The sequence below is a fragment of the Mastomys coucha genome, chromosome X (genome assembly GCF_008632895.1).
Source record: "Mastomys coucha isolate ucsf_1 chromosome X, UCSF_Mcou_1, whole genome shotgun sequence".
Lineage (NCBI taxonomy): Eukaryota > Metazoa > Chordata > Mammalia > Rodentia > Muridae > Mastomys > Mastomys coucha.
The window spans coordinates 77,166,142-77,190,864 of NC_045030.1; the positions used below are offsets into that span (position 1 = coordinate 77,166,142).

A 24,723-nucleotide genomic window follows, 5' to 3' on the forward strand; every position below is an offset into this window, starting at 1 on the left:
TAGTAATAAGTAAGATGTAACAAGCAAGATTACAAGGATCCTAATAAAATTGCATGGGGAAGAGCTCGTTGTTTGCCTCCTTATTCCCACTGGGAGTGGTAAGGCGGCTAACAAGGAACTAAATAGAGAGAGAAATGGCATAATTAAATATATTTTTAAAGCCAGGAATTTCAGGCATTGCGGCATGTGTTTATATATTTAGGCACTCAAGAAGCTGAGTAAGGAAAATTATTTGGGTCTAAGTGTTTGGGGAAGTCTGGCAATATAGTGAAATCTATCATCAAGGGAATAAAAACTGTGTGTAGTGGTTCATCCCTGTATCTTCAGAACTCATGAGGCTGAGGCAATGAATTGCTGTGAGTTCAAAGCCAACCTGGCCTACATAGTAAGTTTCAGGCCAGCCAGAGCTACATAGCAGTATCTTGTCTCATACACAAATCAAAACACCAAGGAATTGACACAATACTATTTTTAAGATTTAAGAAATTAAGCTGTGTATGGTGGTACATACCTTTAATTCCAGCACTTAGAAGGCAGAGGCAGGTAGATCTCTGTGAGCTCTAGTCCAGTTTTGTCTACATAGTGAGTTGTGGGCCCAACCAGGGCATATAGTGGGACACTAGCCCCAAATTATTTTACTTTAATGAAAAATTATTTTATTTGTATGGTGGTTTACCTGAATGTATGTCTGTATACCACATGCATGCCTGGTGCCCAAAGAAGCCAGAAAGAGAGTATCAGATATCCTAGAACTGAAGTTACAGGCAGTTGGGAGCCACCATGTAGGTGCTGTGAACTGAACCCAACTCATCTGAAGAAACAGCAAGTGCTCTCTTAACATCTGAACCATCTCTCCAGTGTAAAATAACACAATCTTCATCTCTCTTTCAAAATGGAGGGTCTCACTATGTAGCTCTGCCTGGCCTGGAACTCACTCTGTAGACCAAACTATCATATAACTCAAAGACTCACCTGCTTCTGCCTGCCTAGTGCTGGAATCAAAGCTGTGTACTAACAAGCTCAGCTAAAGTAACATAGTCTTAAGGACATTTTATGGAGAGCCAAGGGCCTAAATTGCAAATAGCTACAACCAGTTTGTGGGCTAATATTTTAAAACTTTAGCTGGGCGTGGTGGCTCACGCCTTTAATCCCAGCATTTGGGAGGCAGAGGCAGGTGGATTTCTGAGTTTGAGGCCAGCCTGGTCTACAGAGTGAGCTCCAGGACAGCCAGGGATATAAAGAGAAACCCTGTCTTGAAACCCCCCCCCCCAAAAAAAAACTTTAATATGATCATGTAATATAACCTAACAATTCTACTTTTAGCAATTTATGTTAAGAAACATAACATTTAGAGTGTCTTGCTGTACAAAATCCTCTAATAATAATATCCAGGACTAGTATTACCTACTCAGAACAGTACCTGGTTTACAGAAAATATTTAATACACATCCCTGGAATGAATGATTTTAAACTCAACAGAAAAAAAAAGAAGAGAAAGTCATTTTTAAAGTATTATTTGCATTGCATATTTTGCATTTGTATAATACCAAATATATAGAAAACCTTAAATACTATATTTGTAGGTAGTTAAACTACATGTTATATTCACTATGTTAAAAAAATAAGTTTAGCTGGGCGGTAGTGGTGCACACCTTTAATCCCAGCACTTGGGAGGCAGAGGCAGGAGGATTTCTGAGTTTGAGGCCAGTCTGGACTACAGAGTGAGTTCCAGGACAGCCAGGGTTACACATAGAAACCCTGTCTCGAACCCCCCCAAAAAAATCAGTTTATAAAATATCCTTATTTTATACTTTGTTGAAGTTTGTATTAGTCTATCAAAGATTCTTAGAATTTGGAAAGCAAAGAAACATATTTTCATGTGATTAATCCAGCACCTCCTAAACCCTGTTGTTTCATGACATTTATTTAAACAACTCTATTATTTTTTTAAAGATTTATTTATTTATTATATGTAAGTACACTGTAGCTGTCTTCAGACACACCAGAAGAGGGCATCAGATCTCATTACGGGTGGTTGTGAGCCATCATGTGGTTGCTGGGATTTGAACTCATGACTTTCCGAAGAGCAGTCAGTGCTCTTGCCTGCTGAGCCATCTCACCAGCCCCAAAACTATTATTTTAGAAATAAGTAATATATACATTGATATAAATCTCAAAAGGAATGTTGTAGTTTAAATGAAAATGTCCCCCATAGGGCTGGAGAGATGGCTCAGGGGTTAAGAGCACTGACTGCTCTTCCAGAGGTCCTGAGTTCAATTTCCAGCAACCACATGGTGGCTCACAACCACCTGTAATGGGATCAGATGCCCTCTTCTGGTGTGTTTGAAGTACTCACATACATTTAATAAATAAATACATAAATAAATATTTTTTTTAAAAGAATACATTCAATGTTGTTTGTTGTAAAGCTTCACTCATGGTGGTAAAATACTAGAAGCAAGGCCAGAGGGATGGCTTGTTGCCAAGTCTGATGGCCTGATTTCAATCCCTGGGACCCACATGGTGGAAGAAAAGAACAGATTCCTGCAAGTTGTCCTTTTACCTCCACATACAAGCCATGACATACATGCTGTTGTTCCCAATACTAAAAATTAGAAAAAAAAGACAATGGCCCCATAGACTCATAGGGAGTGGGACTATTATTAGATGAGGCCTTGTTGGAGGAAGTGTGTCACTGTAGGGGTGGGCTTTGAGGTTCCAGATGCTCAAGTTAGGCCCAGAGTCTCTCTTGCACCCTGCCACCTTTGGATCCAGATGTAGAATTCTTGGCTCCTACTCCAGCAACATGTCTGCCTGAATGTCTGATGTGCTTCCTGCCATGGTGACAATGGACTAAACCTCTGACCTTGTAAGCCAGCACCAATTAAATATTTCACCCTAGTAAGAGTTGCCTTGGTCATGATGTCGCTTCACAGCAATAAAAACCCTAACTAAAGGTCTGGTGAGATGGCTCAGCAGGGAAGAGCACCGACTGCTCTTTGGAAGGTCATGAGTTCAAATCCCAGCAACCACATGGTGGCTCACAACCACCCGTAATGAGATCTGACGCCCTCTTCTGGTGCGTCTGAAGACAGCTACAGTGTACTCATATATATATATATATGTGTGTGTGTGTATATATATATATATATATATATATATATATAACTCTAACAAAGACAAGGAGATACATTAAATTGTTAACATAATGTATTTCTAGGTACTATAATTCTGAATAGTTTTTCTTTTTGCTGAGTTTTCAAAAAATTTTTCTAATATTACTTTTATAATCAAATCTGTAGTAAAGCTGTTTATGTTTTTATTATGCATCTTTCAAAAGGAAAAATTAAAACATGATTTAAGATGGAAAAAATAATTTAATATCATTTTAAGCATATAACACATTCTTCAGCTTTTGGAATCTGTTGAGTCAGATATCGCACTTCCCCCATTAAGTCTTCTAGCTCTTCAGTGGACTGGTTCACCCACCAAAAAGCTAAGAAAAGAAGATATTATGGTTACTGCTCAACTGTTTATATTCCTATCCATTCTCTTGGTCTGCACAATGTTACTATATAATCATATTATCTGTTCCAACATGGTATGTATTATGTGCATGCATGCACTTCTGGCACATGTGGATGAGGGTGTATGAACACACATATATTTGGGAATGAATACTCTTGTGTAAATGCCTATAGAGGCCAGAGCTTGGTGTCAGGTGTCTTCTTCAATAATTCTTCAATTTTTATGTGTGTTTATGAATGTGTGTGTGGTGTATGTGTACAAGTTCAAAGTCTAAGTTCAGTGAAGAGGCTTGGTCTAAAAAAATAAAGCAGAGGGACTGGAGAGATGGCTAAGTTGATAAGAGTGTTTATTGCTATGCAAGCTTAAAGAACAGAGTTCAGATTCCAGGGCCATGCTTACCTGTAACCCACCCAGTGCTGTAGGCGCCAGAGACAGAAAGACTTCTGGGTTTGTTGGTTTCTAACCTTCCCAAGATTCAGTGAGAGACACTGCCTCCACAGGAATAATGTGATTAGTTATACAGTCTAACACCTCATGTCCTCTTCTGGCTTCAGACATACACAAACCACACACACATGTACTATACTCACATATATTAACATAAAGCACATACACAAACGTACTTGTAGTAGGGTTTAGAATTTGTGGTAGAGTATGATCAGATTACTTTATTAATTGAGCCATCTCTGAATACCCTACATTTGGTCCTTAATAACAATTTGGGCTAAAATGTATGCTTTTTATAAGCTGTTTGTTTTCCTCAATAGTGTTTCATAAATATGTTTCCATATAAGTAACCTTTCACATAAACATGGAATCTATATGAATATGCAATGCTTTATTTCACCAGCTCAGACTGATGGACATTTAAGTTGTCTCTGTGGCTTTTTCTCAATATTATAAACCATGCTATATTTTCACGCATATGTATGTTTGTATATTTGTTAGTGCCAGTAAATCTTCTTGGCTGCCAGAATTGCTTCCAGAGAATTGGCGGATTTACTAGGTTTCACAGGTGATTGGCTCAGGTAATGAACTGATTTGTTACAGCTGCAGCTACTGGTAAATAGAGGTATTCAGGGTGAAGGGAGCACAGAGAGGCTATTGTAGTCCCTACTGTGAAATACCCTAGCAAAGAGTGTTACTGATATTCCACTGTGTGTCCACTACCATGCTCCTTTTATGACTATAGACTCAAGACTTCCTTTATTTCTACAATGAAAATTTAACTTAAGTGTTTTAATTTGCTGGCTTTTGCACTCTTTATCAAAGAAATCATGTATCTTCTGAATCTATCACTTTTTTCTTTAATGTTATTTTCACTAAACAATTTATCTCCGTTAAAGTACTGTTTACTTTTTAAATCATGTATGACATATCTTTTATGTTTTCGTCAATGTCTCTTGTGTTTTGTGTTTCATTTATGTGTTTGCTTTCAGATTGCCACTTTTTTCTTGAGAAGAAACAAGATCTTTCTTACCACTCAATATCTGTTTACTTTTCATTTCATACAGGGAATACAGCCATCATGTGAAACTTGATCATATGATCATATGATCATATGGAAACTTGCCACCCAGAAGAACCCTTGAAAAAAAGACTTGTTACCCTAAATGCTCAGGGCACTGTAAGTAGACAGCTTCTAGAGTTAACTCCTTCAGAGCTTGCCTCTGTTGTAAAGGGCTGCCCTTTACTTCTTTCTGCAGCCCTCATCCAAAAATGCTCAAAATGGTGTTATGATGGTCTTTTCAGGGTACTATAGGACAAATCTGATGGGGTCAGCCAAGGCTTGGTGGAACATGTAAGGAGGTTCACATCTTTCCCTCTGCCTTTTACAGGCGTTAATACCTAATTATAATGATCTAAATACCAAATTCCTGCCTTCCTGTGTGCTTCTAGAACATCTAACCTATAGCATATCCTTTTCATAAGATTACAATTTCTACATCATTGTCCAGTTCAAAGTTCAGAGTATCTGAGTAGTCCTTCTTTTTTCTAGTCTTGGAATGTTTCTGCTTTGTTAAGTAATCTATGAACTAAAACCAAGTTATCTACCCCAATCACCATACCCTCTAACAATGATGGCTCAGAAAATGGTAACCATCGTAAATATTGCCATTTGGAAAGGGAGCTAACAAGAGACAGAAGGGGGGAAGAATTTTGGAATCCTACTAGGCAGTCCTTGATTAGATTCATGTTTTGCATTCCAGGAGAACCTCTCTGGTCAATTGTCCATTGTCTATGAGGCTCTTAAAGGCTTTTATTCACTATGGCTGCCTCTGCAGCAACTGTTAAGGAACATACCACACTTAAAGGTCTTCAGAGCTGGTGGATTACTGGAAGGTCAAAGTACTTAAATATTATTTACAATGGATGGCTCATTTAATGCTAGTTTGTTTTTTTCCTTGGCAATACATTTCTTTCAAAATCATAGCTAATAATAACCAGTGAATTTAGAAAGAATTTGACTTGACTCCACGTTGCTACTTTCTACTCACATCTACTTCATCTTGAAAACTGGACAATGAAATCTGTAGCCTCATCTCTTAATATGCTTGGTTATAGGTTCCTCCTTGTTCTCTGTCTCTTATTACACACTGAGACTTTTTTAAAGGGCCTTTCAGAGTTTTTCTACTACACTGATTTTCCTTGAAACTCTTCCTTAATTTCAAATGAGCAGCTGATGGGGAGCCTGAATGTTTCTATTTTCCAAGCCCATCACATTTCCATTCCTTATTGTATAGTAGCTTACGTGAGGCAGCAGAGAATACCCATTAGTGCTATGGTGAGGAAAAGAGCAAAAATGGCTGCTGGAGGTATAGAGCTCTTGAAGAAATCTGACAGGAGATTTTTAAGCTTGGTCATCTGAGGCCTCTGGAGTCCTGTAGAAAGAGGATGTGCATTTATTGAGGAGAAGTCAAGGTAATCAAGTAGTAGCCTCAGATATTATGGTCATGGAATTGCCCAGAACTTACAATATGTGTACTTGCTGTAATGCCTCAAGCTAACAAAAACCCATTATTTTAGAAAGGTATTCTAACATGGATATCATTTTGTGTCATCAGTCAAATGGGAAAAAAATTTGTTCTTCTCAAATATCTGAAGGGCTACTTTGTGAAAGAGAAGTATAAACTGATAAGACAATCTTAAAATGTGTTACCTAGAGTATGTTTGAAAGTGTTAAAAGGAGGCTGAGTTAAGTTAATGTCTCCAAAGTAGAAAGTAGGCCATCACCCCTGTGTATAGAAGAGGAAAGGGTAAAGAAAATTGGAGCTGGGCAGGGGTGGTGCACACCTTTAATCCCAGCACTTGGGAGGCAGAGGCAGGTGGATATCTGAGTTTGTGGCCAGCCTGGTCTACAGAGTGAGTTCCAGGACAGCCAGGGCTACCCAGAGAAACCCTGTCTTAAAAAACAAAAACAAAAACAAAACAATAAAAAAAGAACTTTTGAGTAATCCTGCTGATCAACATGAGGCTAGAGATATTGAGTCTTCCCTTTAGAATATTTGAGGCAGGAGATTTGATATGATGCCAAGGAAAGAGGCCAGAGAAAACAAAACTTTCTGTTGCATGAAGTTCAGAAGTGTGATCATTTGTATATGCTTTGCCCAGGGAGTGGCACTATTAGAGGTTGTGGCCTTGTTGTAGTGGATGTGGGCTTTAAGACCCTCACTCTAGCTGCCTGGAAGCCAGTATTCTGCTAGCAGCCTTCAGATGAAGATGTAGAACTTCCGGCTCCTCCTGCAACATGCCTGCCTGGATGCTACCATGTTCCTGCCTTGATAATAGACTGAACTTCTGAACCTGTAAGCCAGCCCCAATTAAATGTTGTCCTTATAAGAGTTGCCTTGGTCATGGTGTCTGCCCACAGCAGTAAAACCCTAACTAAGACAGAAGTTGGTACCAGGAGTGGGGTATTGCTGTGATAGGCCTGACCATGATTTTGTTTAGAAGAATGTAGATTTGGGTACTTTCGATTTGGAAAGCAGTAGAATGCTTTAAATATGGCTTAATGGGCTATGCTACTAGGAATATGGAAGACTTTGTTACTGAGAGTGATTTGAACTGTGTGGACCTGGCCCAAGAGGTTTCAGTGAAGAATTTCAATATGTGGCCTACAGACTATTTTTGTAGTATTTTGGTGAAGAATGTGGCAACTTTTTGCCTTTGCCTGAAGAGTCTGCCTGAGCTAAGGTAAAGAGACTCGGATTAATTGCATTGACAATTGAAGTCTCAGAAATGCCCATCATAGACTGGTTAAGTCTCCTGAAGAGCATTTTAAACAACCATAGCAAACTGAGAAAGGGAAAATATAAAATATATGGTTTGATTTTTAAAGGGGCACCAGGAAGTGAAATGGAACTGAATCCTGTGTTCAAGGATATTGAGTTAAGGGAGTAGTGACCTTGGGGCAAGATCCCACCCAGCAAAATTTAGATCCAAGCATGGTAGTACAAGCCTTTAATCTCAGGAGGCAAAGACAAGCAGATCTCTTATATCAAGGCCAGCCTAGAACTGAGCAAATTCTAGGTGAAAAAAAAACTTAAATCCAGGCTTGGTGGATGACACCTTTAATCTCAGTGCTTAGGAGACAGGCATGCAGATCTCTGAGTTCAAAATCAGTCTACAGAGCAAGATCCAGGACAGCCAAGCTTAGGCAGTAAAGGAGCTGGAAAACAGAAAGCTGAAGATAATGTAATAAAACGGGGAGGGGGGATTCCAGCTCCTGCAAGCAGCAGAACTTGGCAGCTTCAGCCATGTGGCTCTGGCTTTATAGTCAAGAATAGAAGGGACTACTGGGACAATTGATGCTGATTAACTGGAGCTAAGTAATTAGTGGTGATTAAGAAGAGAGAGCATCATTGAGGTGAAATCTTCTGGGGAGTGTTTTCTGAGAGCACAATGAAGCAATGTTTCAGAGATAGCCAAGGTTGTACCTCATGCTGCGGCTGAACTTGGTAACGTTTAAAAATCACCCAGGTAGTACTGGTTTTGAAGGTATGAAGGGGTCATGGAGAGCAGCTGAGGCCTGGCACTGTGAGAGACCAGGGAAGGCCATTGGTGGAGATAGAGCCTTAGTTGTAGTTGACAGCCCAGGACTGAAGGGGCCATGCAAAGAAGTTGAGGCTTGGCACCATGAAGAGAGCCTATGAGAGGTTATTGGTGAAGTCTAGTTGCAGTGGAAGACACCAGTGTATTAGAGATGCCAGTACCATGGGATGATCTCCAAGAACAACAGCACCAGTGAAGTGCATCAACCTGAGCTTAGAATGCTACAAAGGACAGATCTGGAGAAGTGACATCAGCCCTTTGAAGGAGTCCAGAAAATCATATGTGGGTCTGAGACATTGAAACAAGAAGCTGTAACATTGAAGTTGCATTGGAGACCCCAAGATGTTCAAGATGCCAGAGCTATGGGATATCTGCTGAGGAAAGCTGCTAATGGAGTGGAACCAGCCCAAGAGAAATAAGTTTCTTACAGTCAACAAAGATGAAAAAGGGAGTTGGAGATCTGAAGACCATGTTAACATTAGGTATGGAGATGCAGAGTTTGGACTTTTCCCAGCTGGTTTCCTGTCTTGCTTTGGGCATTACAGTTAAGTAATCATATGAATCTCAGATGAGACTTTGAACTTTGGACTTTTAACATTGTTGATACTGCTATAGACTATGGGGACTTTGGAAGCTGGACTGAATGTATTTTGCATTATGCTATGGCTAGATATGGCCCCCATATGCTGCGTGTAGTTTTAGTAATTTTTGCTTTTGTGTCTTAGTGAGATTATGATGGAACTATATAGGATATGGGGTGTTTTGTTTTGTTTTGTTTTGGCTTTTTGCCTTTTTAAGGTTTATTTATATGAGTATACTGTACTATTTTAAGACATACCAGAAGAGGGCATTGGATCCTATTACAGATGGTTGTGAGCCACCACATGGTTGTTGGGAATTAAACTCAGGACCTCTGGAAGAGCAGTCAGAGCTCTTAATTACTGAGCCATCTCTCCAACAGAGTGTAGTTTTAAAAACTTGCTACCGACTTAGCTTGGGAGCTTCGACCACACTGTCAGCCCCTCCCAGCTTAGCTCAGCATTGATTACAACCATCTCCCAAACCCATATCTTTTCTGCCCCATCTTTGCTCCATTAATAAAAAACAGTCAGACAGCTTTATTACTTTATAGCTTGTCTTTTGTGGCACAATTGTTGGGTGCAGAATCTCCTGCCTGGAAATGTGTGCCCTTACTAAACCACAATCTCTGGCTCTACTTCTGCCTCAAACTCAAAGGCCTGTTCTAATCAGCCTTTGCCAAACATCTCTGGCAAACTGTCTGCAGTGGGGCCCCAGGCCCTTGCTGCCCTGAGGCCTTACATGACTTCTGCTTTTTACTAGTTCCAAAGCATGTTAGAACTTCTCTCTTTTCCTGCATCTGCCTTTTCCCACTGGGACCGACCAGGAAGCTCCACCTATCCATTCTCTCTAGCAATTGTCTCTCAGCCTCTTTATTAACAAGTCAAGAACCAATTAGGGAATCAGGTCTTAGTATGGGCACCTCCTGCTACACTTCACCTTTTCTGTCCAATTTAAAAAACAAACAACAACAACAACAACAACAACAACAAACAAAAACCTCTTCTCCCAGATATAAATTGAACAAAACAATAACAATTAAGTAAATTACACAGCATGAGGAACAAAAAATGTCCAGCCAATCAATTTGTCAATTAGACAAAGTACTCTACCATATTTCCTAACTGAAAGGATTATGATTCTATCCCTGGATTATGTTTAGATTTTAGCCTGTGTTTGACACCTGAAAACCATGTCATCCACTCTATAAACTCTCTCTCTATGTTAAACAACTTGAGTTTGATTATGAGACTAAAACTAGTCTTCAACCCCATCAGAAATCTGAGAATGACTTAAACATTACGTGAGTATTGGAAACATCACCCATAGACTCATATGTTTGAACAAGCCTATGGGGGCCAGGGAATGTAATATGATGGTTTGTATATGCCTAGCCCAGGGAGTGGCACTATTAGAGGGTGTAGCCCTGTTGGAGTAGGTATGACCTTGCTGTAGTAGGTGTGTCACTGTGGGAGTGGGCTTTAAGACCCTCTAGCTGCTTGGAAGCCAGTATTCTGCTACCAGCCTTCAGATGAAGATGTAGAGCCCTCAGCTCCTCCTGCAACATGCCTGCCTGGATGCAGCCATGATCCTGCTTTGATAATGGACTGAACCTCTGAACTTGTAAGCTAGCCCTAATTAAATGTTGTCCTCATAATGCTTGCCTTGGTCATGGTGTCTGTTCAAAACAGTAAAACCCTAACTAAGACAAGAAGGTTCACCAGCACACCGTTTATAGAACTGGAACCCTGGGACAGATCAAATCAACTTGTATGTGTCTGATGGAAATGGAGCTTTGAGGGATACCCACTCTGGATCAGTTGACTATCACCTTTTTTAAAAAAGCAATATACAGCAGACCAACACTAAACCGGGAACAAGACAAGGATACCCACTCTTCCCATATCTATCCAATATAGTACTTGAAGTGCTAGCTAGAACAATAAGACAACAAAAAGAGATCAAGGGGATACAAATTGGCAAAGAAGAAATAAAGGTATAACTATTTGCAGATGATATGATAGTGTACATAAGTGAACCCAAAAACTCTACCAAAGAACTTCTCCACCTGATAAACAACTTCAGCAAATTGGCCAGATATAAAATTAACTCAAATAAATCAGTAGCCTTTCTTTATACAAATGATAAACAGACTGAGAAAGAAACTAGGGAAACTACTCCCTTCACAATAGCCACAAATAATATAAAATATCTTGGGGTAACTCTAACTAAACTAGTGAAAGATCTGTACAACAACAAATTCAAGTTTCTCAAGAAAGAAATCGAAGAATATCTCAGAAAATGGAGAGATCTCCCATGCTCATGGATTGGCAGAACTAACATAGTAAAAATGGCCATCCTACCAAAGTCAATCTACAGATTCAATGCAATCCCCATTAAAATCCTAAAAGAATTCTTCAGAGACATGGAAAGAGCAATTTTCAAATTCATCTGGAAAGGCAAAAAACCCAGAATAGTGAAGACAATACTTAACAATAAAAGAATAGCTGAAGGAATCACCATCCCTGACCTTAAGCTTTACTACAGAGCAATAGTGACAAAAACTGCATGGTATTGGTACAGAGACAGACACATTGATCGATGGAATAGAACTGAAGACTCAGAAATAAAACCACACACTTACTGACACTTGATATTTGACAAAGAAGCCAAATATATACAATGGAAAAAAGAAAACAAATGGTGCTAGTCTTACTGTGGATATGTAGACCCTTATTTGTCACCTTGCAGAAAGCTCAAGTCCAAGTGAATCAAGGACCTCAAAAACCTGATACACTGAATTTAATAGAAGAGAAAGAAGGAAAGAGCCTTGAACTCATTGGCACAGGGGGAAACTTCCTAAACAGAACTCCAATGGCTCATGTTCTAAGATCAAGAATTGATAAATGGGACCACATGAAACCGGAAAGCTTCTATAAGGCAAATGACATAGCCAATAAGACAGATCAGCAATCTACAGATTGGGAAAAAAAATCTTCACTAATCCCACATCTGATAGAGGGATAATATCCAAAATATATAAGGAACTCAAGAAGCTAACCATCAAAAAAGGAAACATCCCAATCAAAAAATGGGGTACAGAACTAAACCGAGAACTCACAACAGAGGAATCTCGAATGGCTGAGAAGCACCTAAAGAAATGTTCAAAGTCCTTAGTGATCAGAGAAATCCCAATCAAAAGGACCCAGAGATTGGAGATTCCACCTTACATCAATCAGAATAGGTAAAACTTCAGGCAACAGCACATGTTGGAGAGGATGTGGAGAAAAAGGAACAATCCTTCATTGCTGGTGGGATTGCAAACTGGTACAACCATTCTGAAAATCAATCTGGAGGTTCATCAGAAAATTGGAAATAGATCTAGCTGGAAGACCCAGCAATACCACTCTTGGGAATATACCCAAAAGATGCTCCACCATACCACAGAGGCATGTGTTCTATGTTCACAGTGGCCTTATTTGTGACAGTCAGAAGCTGGAAACAACCCAGATGTCTCACAACAGAAGAATGGATACAGAAAATGTGGTTCATTTACACAATGGAGTACTACTCAGCTATTAAGAATGAGGACATCCTGAGTTTTGCAGGCAAGTGGATGGAACTTGAAAATATCATCCTGAGTGAGGTAACTCAGACCCAAAAGGACATGCATGATATGTACTCACTAATAAGTGGATACTAGCCAAAAAAAAGTGCTGAATACCCAAGATACAGCCCACAGAACTTGAAAAGGTCAACAAGCTGAAGGGTCCAAGAGAGGATGCCTCAGTCCCACTTGGGAGGGAGAAGAAAGCCACCACAATGGGGGAGGGAGGGAACTGGGAAGGAAAGGGTATGTAGAGGGCAGAGAGGGGAACATGATCGAGTATTGGGTGGGAAAGGACTGAAATCCCTGAGGGCCAGCAGAAAGAATGGAAACATGCAACCTTGGGAGGTAGGAGGTTGGGGGCATCCTGCAGAATGTACTAGAGACCTGGAGGTAAGAGACTCTCAGGACTTAAAGGGAGGGACTGTAGATGAAATGCCTGACAGTAGGGAGAGGGAACTTGTAGAGCCCACCTCCAGCAGAAAGACAGGGCATCAAGAGGGATGGGTTGTCATCCCACAGTCAAAACTCTGACCCATAATTGTTCCTGTCTGAAAGAACTGCAGGGATGGAAATGGAGAGGAGCCTGAGGAAAAGAAAGTCTAGCAACAGACCTAAAGTGGGATCCAGCTCAAGGGGAGGCCCCAAGACCTGACACTATTACTGAGGCTATGGAGTGCTCACAAAAAGGGACCTATCATGATTGCCCTCTGAAAGACCCAACAAGCAGCTAAGAGAGTCAGATGCAGATATTTGTACCCAACCAATGAACAGAAGCTGCTGACCCCTGAGGTTGAATTAGGGGAAGGCTGGAAGAAGCTGAGGAGGAGGGTGACCCTGTAGGGGGACCAGCAGTCTCAATTAACCTGGACCCCCAGATATCTCAGATACTGGACCATCAACCAGGCAGCATACACCAGCTGATATGAGGCCCCCAACACATATACAGCAGAGGATTGCTGGGTCTGGGTTCAGTCAGAGAAGATACACCTAACCCTCAAGAGATTGGAGGCCCCAGGGAGTTTAGAGGTCTGGTGGGGTGGGGTGGGGGTGGAGGTGGGGACATCCTAGTGGACACAGAGGAGAGGGGAGAAGGGTATGGGATATGGAACAGTTGGAGGGCGGATTGGGAGGGGAATAAATCCTGGAGTTTAAAATCAATCAATCAATCAATCAATCAATAAAAAAGAAGGTATGCCAAATTAAAAAAAATCAATTTTACTACCTTTGTGAAACCTTCCCTTAGTCCACCTGAAACAACTATAATTGTTCCCTTGTTCTTGGGGAACATTTGTCAAAACAGCATGAAAGCAGTTTTTTTCCTGACCTGAGACTTGAGTCTCTTGTCTTTCGAAGTCAAAAGCATTCTTCCTAATAGCAAATACACCCATTGCTCCTGATTTCAGTCCTGTTTTTTCTTCCACTTCAAATGTAAGTAAAGCTGAAGGAGGAGTAGCTGTCTCTAACAAGAAACAAACCAGAAGGCACAAGAGCAGTCCTATGCAGAACAGCTTCAGAGGCTTCATGAACTCTTGTTTTGTCTGAAAAGTCAGAACAGAGTCTCATTGAACTTATGTTGCAAAAAGCTTCTCAACTGCCACACACAAAGGTAATTCACTGATTTAAAGCAGTGAATCTTGAACACAGTATTTGGGTTCTCCAAAACAATAAAACTCCCATAAAGCTATGTGTTTGTTGGGTACCATTTGAGTATATTTTCTCACTTTTGAATCCTACATCTTATCTATCAGAGTAATCCTGTTAGCTTTATGAAACTCACACAACCCTTGTCATCATCATCTTTGTTTTTGCTTCCCTTCAGTTTCTTCTACAGTAAGCAAGCAGATCTTGTTAACAGTAGTCAGATTAGGTCTCTGATCTCACGTCCTACTAAGCTTTCCTTGATCACTGTGATTCAGCTCCATGTCTTGTTCTTTCCTTGAAGCTGGTTCACTTGCTATCCCTGTTTCAAAGAATTCTCCCCAACCCAGACATGTATGTCCATGTCTTCTTACTTCACATGTTTAAAGTGCTCAAATGTCATTTTCTCGAGGTAGATTTTCTTGCGATCCCTTTATAAAAGTTGTCCTACTTTCAAACAAACCTTTAGTAGTAGTAAAGACTACTTTATCTGCTTGAGTTTTTTCATCAACTTCATCAAATCTAGTTAATCTACTTCATTATTTATTTTTAATTATTTATTTTATTCTGTGGTTCTCTGAACTATGATATGTTCTCCACAAGTACAGAGACTTTTTTCCCCTGTTTGGTTTGCTACTGAACATTACTTATGCCATATTCAGGTAGTTAATATTTTTATTTTAATCTATGTACTATTGTGTATGTTTAGGAACATATATGCTATTATGTGCCATAAGGCCAACTTTTGGGAGCGAGCCCATTCTCTCCTTTTATTTTGGCATCCAGGGATTAAACTCAGGTTGTTAGTCTTGTGAGGTAAGTGCTTTTATCTGCAGAGCCATCTTTCCAGCCCAATCAATTTTTTGAGTAAATGAATGGTGGATGTCTCTCATGAATGAGGAATAGTTATGATCATAAATGATCTAATAGTCATTCACTTTTAATTTCAATATCCAACAGGCAAAAGGCAGAAAAACCTGAAATCCTACCTTTCCCAACTAGCCAAACTTGCTCTAGAAAACCTGTATTAGCCTTGGAAGGCATCATTCTTGTCATGAAAAGCCTTGATGAGGTTTAAATGGCCTAACATGACAGCTAATCTTACTCAAGATGGGAGAAAGAACAGCTTCTCAGTAACTCAGCAAGAAGTCAGTCATTGATAGAACTGGAAGCTGTGCTATCAGTGGTGCAAATATAACCATTCATTTGCATATTTTAGCCAGCTTGTTCAGGTCATTTTTGAATAAGTGGGGAGAAACCCTTCTATTTTACACTCCCACTCCCCAGGGTTGCATCTATATTAGACCTGTTTAATAAGAGGTTTTCTAAAATGCTATTGTTTTGGCTACTTGTTTTTTTTTTTTTTTAATTGAGTGAAGTGGAATGAGCTAGCAGCAGTGGAGTAGCAGCAAAGGTTTGGAAGCAACAGCACAGGGGATGGCAGTGGCAGCAGAGTAGTGACAGAAGGTTAGAGAAGGCCGAAACTTTCTAATGATGACTACAAGCCTTAGTCTTTAAAAAAGTTCCTGAGTGCTACCAAGCCTGAGAGGCTTAACCCTAAGGCTATGAGTTGTAATATTAACTGCTTCTGACTGTTGCTATTGTCATAAGCTGCTGTTTAGAACTGAGAACGTTTACTAGTTTGGTTATGTAAAGCAGTTATGCCAGAACACCTATAGCTATACATTTCTAGTTTCTAAGGTCAAAGGCCTTAAGTCTCCAGTTCTCTTGACTTGGCATTACAGACCTCTGATTTAGTCACCTAGCTTGTGATCCTTTGACACTCAAGGGCCCAAGACTACTAGCATTAGAAAACTTTTTTCCTCACATATTGACAATTTTCATCCAAGTAGAACAAAAAGACCCCAGTCATCACATTGATAACAATATTTTGGGCTTTCTTTACTTAAGATATAACAGATATGTTATTTATATTTGGAAGGGGCTTAAAGAGGGGTTGATCTGGTGTAAGGCCACTTACCTGAAATTAACTAAGAACAAAGGTAACCAATGAAACAGTGGGATTAGACTATGATATTCAAAGGCTAAAAGCCTTCAGAAGAAGGTAAATAGTCATCCTCTTAAGTCTCTGGAATTCCAGCTAGAATTCCACCATTCTATGATATCATTAACCACCTCTGACACCCATGTAGGCTCTAGTTGGTAGTTAAATGAACAGACAGCTTTTTTCTACCCAAGCATGCATATATGAGCTGATACTTAAATTCATCTTCACACTAATACTCTCTTAAGTGTGAAGAATTCCAAAATATTTTTTCACTACATGGTATTTGCTATACTTTATAATAATGCATATATCAAATTTTAATGAATAAAATGGTATTTCATATTATTAATGGAAAATCATTTAATATAGCAGGATTAAGAATAATTAGCTAGGAAATAGAGGATACATAGGAAAAGAAAGAGATTTTCCCTCAATTATGATTTCCATCTCTCACTGGCTGATACTTAGAAATTTTTATATAACTGACTAGATCACCTGCAAAAATAATTGTGATCTCTTTTCTAAGATCACAAAACATTATTAAAATGGGTAATAAACTATGGCTTAAGGCTAATCTTGTGAATTGAGTAAATAACAACTTTGCTTAATGATTATTATCTCAACTAGCATTCTTTTGACAGATAGCAACCTATATAATGTACCTTAAAATATTTCTTCTTCAATGATAAAATTATTTGGAAAAGAAAAATAAATATACTAGTGAAGTGGAAACTTAAGGGTTCTTTGCAAAGTCAGTTGTATTGGATAGTGTTTTGTAATCCTCCTGGCTTGAGGGCTGCCTCTCATAACCACACCTCTCTGCCCACCTCCTGCTTTTTGCCATGCCTCGCTCCTGGTTCCAGTTACATCGGAAGTCCCGCCTCTACAGAGACCAAAGGAGCTGCTGATTGGGCTGGCATGCTGACGAACTTGGGGGAGGGGTTTTGCCTCACCTATTCTACCTGTTGGCTTGTAACAAAGAATCGTTAAATTCAAGATGGCTGGGTGACCATACCTACTTAATGCTGTCTAATTTTTGGTGCCTCCCACGTGGGTAGGATTAATTATGGCTAGCATACTTTCTCCTGACTCCATATTCCAGAATAACCTTTCCCTATGGTTACCGCTGGGCGGTAACAGTGTTTTGCTAAGGCAGACTCGTGAAGGAATGCTTCACTGAAGCAGACAAAGGTGAAAGGATGTTCTGCTAAAGCAACCACATGAAAGGCCACGTGATGAAGGCCATGTCTTCACTAATGACATGCATGTATTGGTTTGCCTTATATTGCATAGTTTAGCTGCATTTGTCAGGACTCCATAGAAAGAAATGAAACAAAAACCTTCTGGTGGTGTGCTGTAGTTCCTTGCCACTTCCAAGGACACTGATTGGCAGAGTGATGTCAGCTGAGACAGAGACATATGCCCACAATGAGCCTAGCTTTGATGATGCAGAGCCTCAATTCCAGAAATAATGAGGGCTACTCCCTTCCTTACCCATGCAGATAGCTTCCCCTTTAGTGGTAATGACCACAATCTCCTGGTTGACCTCAAAGCCATCCTCATATCGAAGGAGCCAGTCCCATGTCAGCATCCCTTGGTTTTATATAATCATGGTATCTCCTGGGATTTGTATGAATAATTTATGAAGGGACAGGCTAGTTGAATACAGATTAAAGAGGAAGTATACACTTTTATGCTCTTGGCTGTCTAGTGAGAGTAGTGATGGGTGCCTGTGATGATTAAAGGAGAGCCTTTAGTTCATTCCTGGTTTGCTGACCTATAAATTGTAGTTAGTATCAGTGAAGTTTGGTTTTTGGTGTTTCAAGACAGGGGTTCTCTTTAGCGCTGGCTGTACTGGAACTCACTCTGTAGAGCAGGCTGGCCTTGAACTCAAGAGTTCTGCCTGCCTCTGCCTCCAGAGTGCTGGGATTAAGGTATGAGCTACTACTATTACCACCAGGTGTTATCAGTAACTTAATTTGTAAAAGTTTAACTACTATTGGATTGATTATCACTTACAACTTACAGTGCTGTGGCCTTCTCAATAAGTCCAAGCTGTTCATTTAATAACGCTAATTTTCACCAGAAAAAAGTCATGTCACCAGGATCCCTGTATCAGTTCTGTGGAGAACATGTGATGTTTGGAGGGAGAATAAATAGGACTCAGTGGGCTGGGAAAGGAACTTGAGGTTTGGCTTGGTGAGGCTTAGCTTGGTGGTAGAGCTAGCTATGTAGCTTCTTTGGTTTGGTGTCTTTGCTGATCTTTGCTTTGCTGAGAGAGACATGGCAAAGAACTCCTGGAGTCCCTCCTGGTCCTTCCTGCTGATTTGGTCAAGGCCTAGCTTGTTCCTGCTAGGTCATGCCACCACTGCTACTATCCTGGCACTATTGAACTGGACTGCTGGTATATCTGTGAAGTGTTTGTGAGTGGATAGAGCTGCCGCTGCTAACCTATGAACTGAACTGCTGATTTCCTGATAATGCAGATGAAATTTGCTCCACAGAACCATTTCTAAAACAGGTCCACCTCTGTTGGGTGGTGGGCTAGAAGGGAGGTTAAAGTGTTTAAAAACCATCATTAAAAGTAGGCTTTGAAAAAATTAAAATTACATACCAGTGCATATTTTCTATGATAACGAAGTTTAGTTGCAGACTAAATAGCTTCAAAATCCTCAAATCACATAAAGAACTATTGCTAAGACACTCAGAAGTGGTCTCTAATGCTCACACTTGGCTCTTACAAATGGGTCTTGTCTTGATATTTAACAAATAACCCCACTAACCGTGCTTCACTCTGATTCATTCTGAAATTTTACATGGCAGTCAAGAACCAAGGTGTGTCTGAGCACAGGCCTCTGTGACTCTTCAGGCTATACTGAAAGCAATATTAACTGCCATTTCTTACTATGATTTCAGAATGATTGGGTATTTCTTGGGGCACTGAAGTAGCAGCACTTTGCTACAGTAACATGATAAATACTGCATGGGGTTAGAGAAACATGGCTTAGTGAGCATGTGCTTGCCTAAGTTTAGTCCTAGCAATGAGAAAAAGGTCTTTGTTGATGAAGGACTAACAGAAATTAAAGTGTCTTTGGGGCTTAGAATATTATTTTCCTAAGGTATCACAGATTACACATCAAAACCTTTTGAGAATGGGATAGTTAATGGTCTAAAAAAGAAGCCTTTCAGGAAGACTGCTGAGCATTATGATACTGCAAACGTAGTGGATTCATACAGAAAGAGAACCTTAAAGGGCCATACCACAGAAAGGGAATATGAAATAAAGTTGGAAGAAGCAAGTGCTCATTGGAAATCTGAAGGATAAGCTGGAGCCCAGTGAATTGGACTAAAAACTTCAGTTTTGTTGTAGTTTTTTGTTTGTTTGTTTTTGTTTTTTTGAGACAGGGTTTCTCTGTATAGCTGTGGCTATTCTGGAACTCACTCTGTAGACCAGACTGGCCTCGAACTCAGAAATCTGTGTGCCTCTGCCTCCCAAGTGCTGGGATTAAAGGTGTTCGTCACCACCGCCCAGCTTTCAAGTATCTATTCTATGTAAAAATATTCCCACATTTAGCAACTAAAAGGGAAAAAAGCATTTAGGATCTCATAGTTCCTGTACTGGCTGGTTTTGTGTATCAACTTGACACAGGCTGGAATTATCACAGAGAAGGGAGCTTCAGTTGGGGAAGTGCCTCCATGAGATCCAGCTGTAAGGCATTTTCTCAATTAGTGATCAAGGTGGTAGGGCCCCTTATGGGTGGTGCTATTCCTGGGCTGGAAGTCTTGGGTTCTATAAGAGAGCCGGCTGAGCAAGCCAGGGGAAGCAAGCCAGTAAGGAACATCCCTCCATGGCCTCTGCATCAGCTCCTGCTTCCTGACCTGCTTAAGTTCCAGTCCTGACTTCCTTTGGTGATAAACAGCAATGTGGAAGTAAGCTGAATAAACCCCTTTCCTCCCCAACTTGCTTCTTGGTCATGATATTTGTGCAGGAATAGAAACCCTGACTAAGACAATTCCTCTAGGTCAGAAATTTTGGAGTTAAACAGCTGAGTGATTTTGGATGTCAAGTGACAATTGCAGAGTGGTGATTCATACTTGCTGTAAAGTTCTGATATCACTGTGTTGAAATTTCTACTGATTTTATTGTTGACTTTGCATTTTTAGGGAAAGTAAATGGCACAATGTAGTATGAACATGAACACAGTAAATTAATGCAGCACACATGTTCTCTTCCATTCTTGGTAAAGTTTGCACATGGTATTCACAAAGCCCATGGACACAGGATCTCAGAAAGATTCAAAGGGTGTCAGGAGCCATCTAGGAAAGGCTAAGACTAGCAGGTGATTTTCTAGAGATGGTTCTCCATGGAACTGCAGTGAATGAGCCCTTGGAGGCAAGGCCTGAGGGATGATGTCTCAGGATTGACTCTTGCTATTTCTGTGCCTTTTCTGTCATCATAAATCTAACAATCCCTGGGCATTAGCTCCCCTGCCCCATTGGGCAGTTTTTCTGAAGATTAATGAAGATGTACTGTCTTGTAGGGATTCTATACAGACCAGTAGGTAATTTCTTAATTCTTAAACTCTGACCCATAATTGTTCCTGTCTGAAAGAACTGCAGGGAGGGAAATGGAGAGGAGCCTGAGGTAAAGAAGGTCCAGCAACAGGCCCAAAGTGGGATCCAAGGCCTGATACTATTACTGAGGCTATAGAGTGCTCACAAAAAGGGATCTATCATGACTGCCTTCTGAAAGACCCAACAAGCAGCTGAAAGACTCAGATGCAGATATTTGCACCCAACCAATGGACAGAAGCTGCTGACCCCTGTGGTTGAATTAGGGGAAAGCTGAAAGAAGCTGAGGAGGAGGGTGACCCTGTAGGGGGACCAGCAGTCTCAATTAACCTGGACTCCTGAGATCTCTCAGACACTGGACCACCAACCAGGCAGCATACACCAGCTGATATGAGGCCCCCAACACATATACAGCAGAGTTTCATCATATACATCGACTTTCATCACTAATCTAGTAAATACGTTTTAACAATTTCAATTTATTAGCAGAACTTTGTTTAAACTTCTTGTGAAGTGTCATTTTAAATACAATTATAAATCCAATTGACTCATTTGAAGAACTATAGAACTACACAAATTATGTTTTACAGTTTACACTTATAGGTCTTTCTTTTTATAACAGTGGAAAGGATGCACAAATATAATTTGTCTTTCAAGGTTTTATATTTCACTTGGCTATATTGTATCAACACTTTCTACCTTGTGTATATGTGTGAATGTTCATGTTTGTGAAAGTGAACTTGGATGTGCCTGTGTATAGGTCATAGGACAACCTTGAGTGTTGTTCTGCAAGCACCATCCACCTGTTTTTAAGACAGTGTGCTGCTAACCTGAAACTGGCCAAGTAGGCTAGTCTGACTGGCCAGTAAGCTCTAAGGAATTCCTATCCCTACCTCCCCGGAACTGGTTGCAAGCACAAGCCTCTTTGTCCAGCTTTTTGTTTTTAATGCAAATTCTGGGGATCAAACTTAGATGCTTATGCTTGTTAAGGCAAGCACTCTACTGACTGAACTATCTCTGCTACCTAATACTCTTTAACTTTTAGGTCAAAAGTTATTCAATTACTTTACAATGTACAAATACAGTTACTTTACAATGTATATTATAGTACACTGAATATATTTTGGCTTCAATTTTTGCCAATGAGATAGCAATTTTTTAGAAGCTATTCATTTCTCTCACCCTCTCCCTTCCTCCCTTCTTCCTTCCTGTTTAAATAGCAATTCTTCTTGTCCCAACTCTTTGTAGGCTCTTCTCATAGACTGAAGCTCCACTTGTGATTTTATTTCCTCTCTCAAAAAATATATCACACAATTTAGTCTGGTGTTATAATACACAAATTGGGTTTTCTACTAGTGAATGTCTTTGTTTTTACATGTAATATTTTTATTAATTCTTTAGAGAATTTCACAATTCATACAATGTATTTTGATCATATCCCACTCTCATCTACCTTCTTCCAGGTCCACTGTTACCCTCCTATCCCTTCCAAACTTCATGTATTCTCTATTATGTATAAATATTTATGTATAAATATTATAAAAGCAAATACTTACCTATTAAAGTCATTCATTGCTCACATTTTTATTTCTAATATTAAAACAGTTCTCAAAGGCTTCATTTGTATACATCAATGTTTTATTTTAATTCATAACTTAAAGCAAAACAGTTGATTCCAGAAGCATCTGAGAAATAGAGCTGCATCAACAATGGAAAAAGATTGTCAAAATCTGATTTTTTTTTGTTTTTGTTTTTTTGAGACAGGGTTTCTCTGTATAGCCCTGGCTGTCCTGGAACTCACTCTGTAGACCAGGCTGGAATTAAAGGCATGCGCCACCACCATCTGGCTAAAATCAGATTATTAAGTTAGATGTGGGTGGTTAGAATTTTATAAGAAATAAAACCATACCATCAATTATCAGTTGTGGACTTTGATAGTTGTGTTATAGTTCCCAAGGAAGTCACAGAAGTGTCATGTAGGATTACTACAAAATGCACTAGCATGAAACAAGTACATCCGTTCTTTTGCCTTTTCTGAGACTGGGACAATTTTTTGTCTTTATTTTTTTCAAATCATCTTGAGCTGCAAATTTTGAATGCTCTGACTGTTTAGTTGACTGTCATTGCTACCATGATGTGTCTATGTAAATCATAATAAAGTGTAGAGCAAGAAGGACCAGTGAAACATTCCCAAGCTTCTGTGAGAATGTGGCAATGCATACTGGAGTGTTCAACAGTTACATTTTTCATGATTCCTTGATATTTCAACTACAGAAGTATAGTATAAAATTTTCCATTGTATTTTTGTTTTAGCAGGAAATTAGGTGAAGGAAGTAGTAAAACAGAAGTTGGGGATTTTTTTTGTAAAGTCCTTTAATATAACTTTAAAGTTTGTATTTTCCCATATAAATATTAAAAATATCTCCTTTTGAGGACTATTATCATTAGAGCTAGGTAACATTCCATTATAAATATATATGTATGTATATACCAAATTTTTATTATACATTCACCTGATGGTTCTATTCTTTGTTATAGTGAATAAAGCAAGATAAACATAAAGGTACACATATTTTTATGCTAGGGTATGAAGTTTACTGGGTATATGTTCAGGAATGAAATAGGTGAGTCATATGGTAGTTCTATTTTTAATTTTTGAAAAATTCCAAACTGATTTCCACAATGGGTTCATTAATTTATACCCCCACCAACAGTGAATCAAGGCTGCTTTCTTTCCACATCACCTTCAACTTTTCTTATCAGATTTGTTTTTTTAATTATTTTTTTAATAGATTTATTCTATGTATATGAGTACACTGTAGCTGTCTTCAGACACACCAGAAGAGGGCATCAGGTCCAATTACAGATAGTTGTGAGCCACCACGTGGTCACTGGGAATTGAACTCAGGACCTCTGGAAGAACAGCCAGTGCTCTTAACCTCTGAGATATCTCACCAGCCCCTGGATATTAATTAGCCCTTTTATGAAGTGTAGCTTGTAAGGATTTGTCTCTTATTCTCTGGACTGTATGTTAACTGATGGTTGTTTTTCTTTCTGCATAAACTTTTTTTCATATAATCCCATATGTTGATATTTGGGGTTAGTCATACAATCTCAGAAAGAAAAAAATCTATATGTTTTCTCTCATATGTATAATCTAGCCAATTGTGTGTGTGTGTGTATGCATGTAAACAAATGTACATTTGGGTACAGTATAACATGAAGAAAAAATAACAGGGAAGGCTAAATATAAGGGGACCAGGAATGAATGAATGTAGTTAATGAACATGAGTTACTTAAGAGGGTATAAAGCTAATTGTTTTTATAGTTCTGATTCTGTTATGGATTATTTTTTGGTTTTGGTAGTATATAATATATATTGATACTGAAAGTATAAAATTTAGTGTGGTGCTTCAAAGCTTCCATTCCAAATGTTGAGAGTTAAGTATTCAGAAAATTCAGAATTAATAATTTGAAAAGTATCAGAGTAGGGTGATATATGATTATATGCTTTTAAATAAAATGATGGTAGTATGAACAGTGTGTATGTAATGTAGAAGCCTAAGAGAGATGGTGGTCTTGAATTGGTGAGGGAATATCCTTGTGGTGGTTTGAATAAGAATGGTCCCCACAGGCTCATAAAATTGAATGCTTAGTCATTAGGGGGTGGCACTACAGAGAAAGATTAGGAATAGGTATGGGCATGTTGAAGGAATGTGTCACTGGGGGTAGACTT

The 24,723-nt window shown here is 39.4% G+C and overlaps 1 protein-coding gene across 1 annotated transcript; it reads right to left on the reverse strand.

The window, feature by feature from the left end:
* Positions 1 to 3,444: 3,444 nt before the first annotated feature.
* Smim9 (small integral membrane protein 9) lies at positions 3,445 to 16,488 on the reverse strand. The gene is made up of 4 exons (XM_031364713.1): positions 16,389 to 16,488; positions 14,094 to 14,307; positions 6,281 to 6,410; positions 3,445 to 3,496 (listed from the first exon to the last, which is right to left on the reverse strand). The coding sequence occupies exons 2-4, from the start codon at positions 14,290 to 14,292 to the stop codon at positions 3,469 to 3,471; spliced, it is 357 nt and encodes a 118-aa protein (XP_031220573.1). The 5' UTR covers positions 14,293 to 14,307; positions 16,389 to 16,488; the 3' UTR covers positions 3,445 to 3,468.
* Positions 16,489 to 24,723: the final 8,235 nt, after the last annotated feature.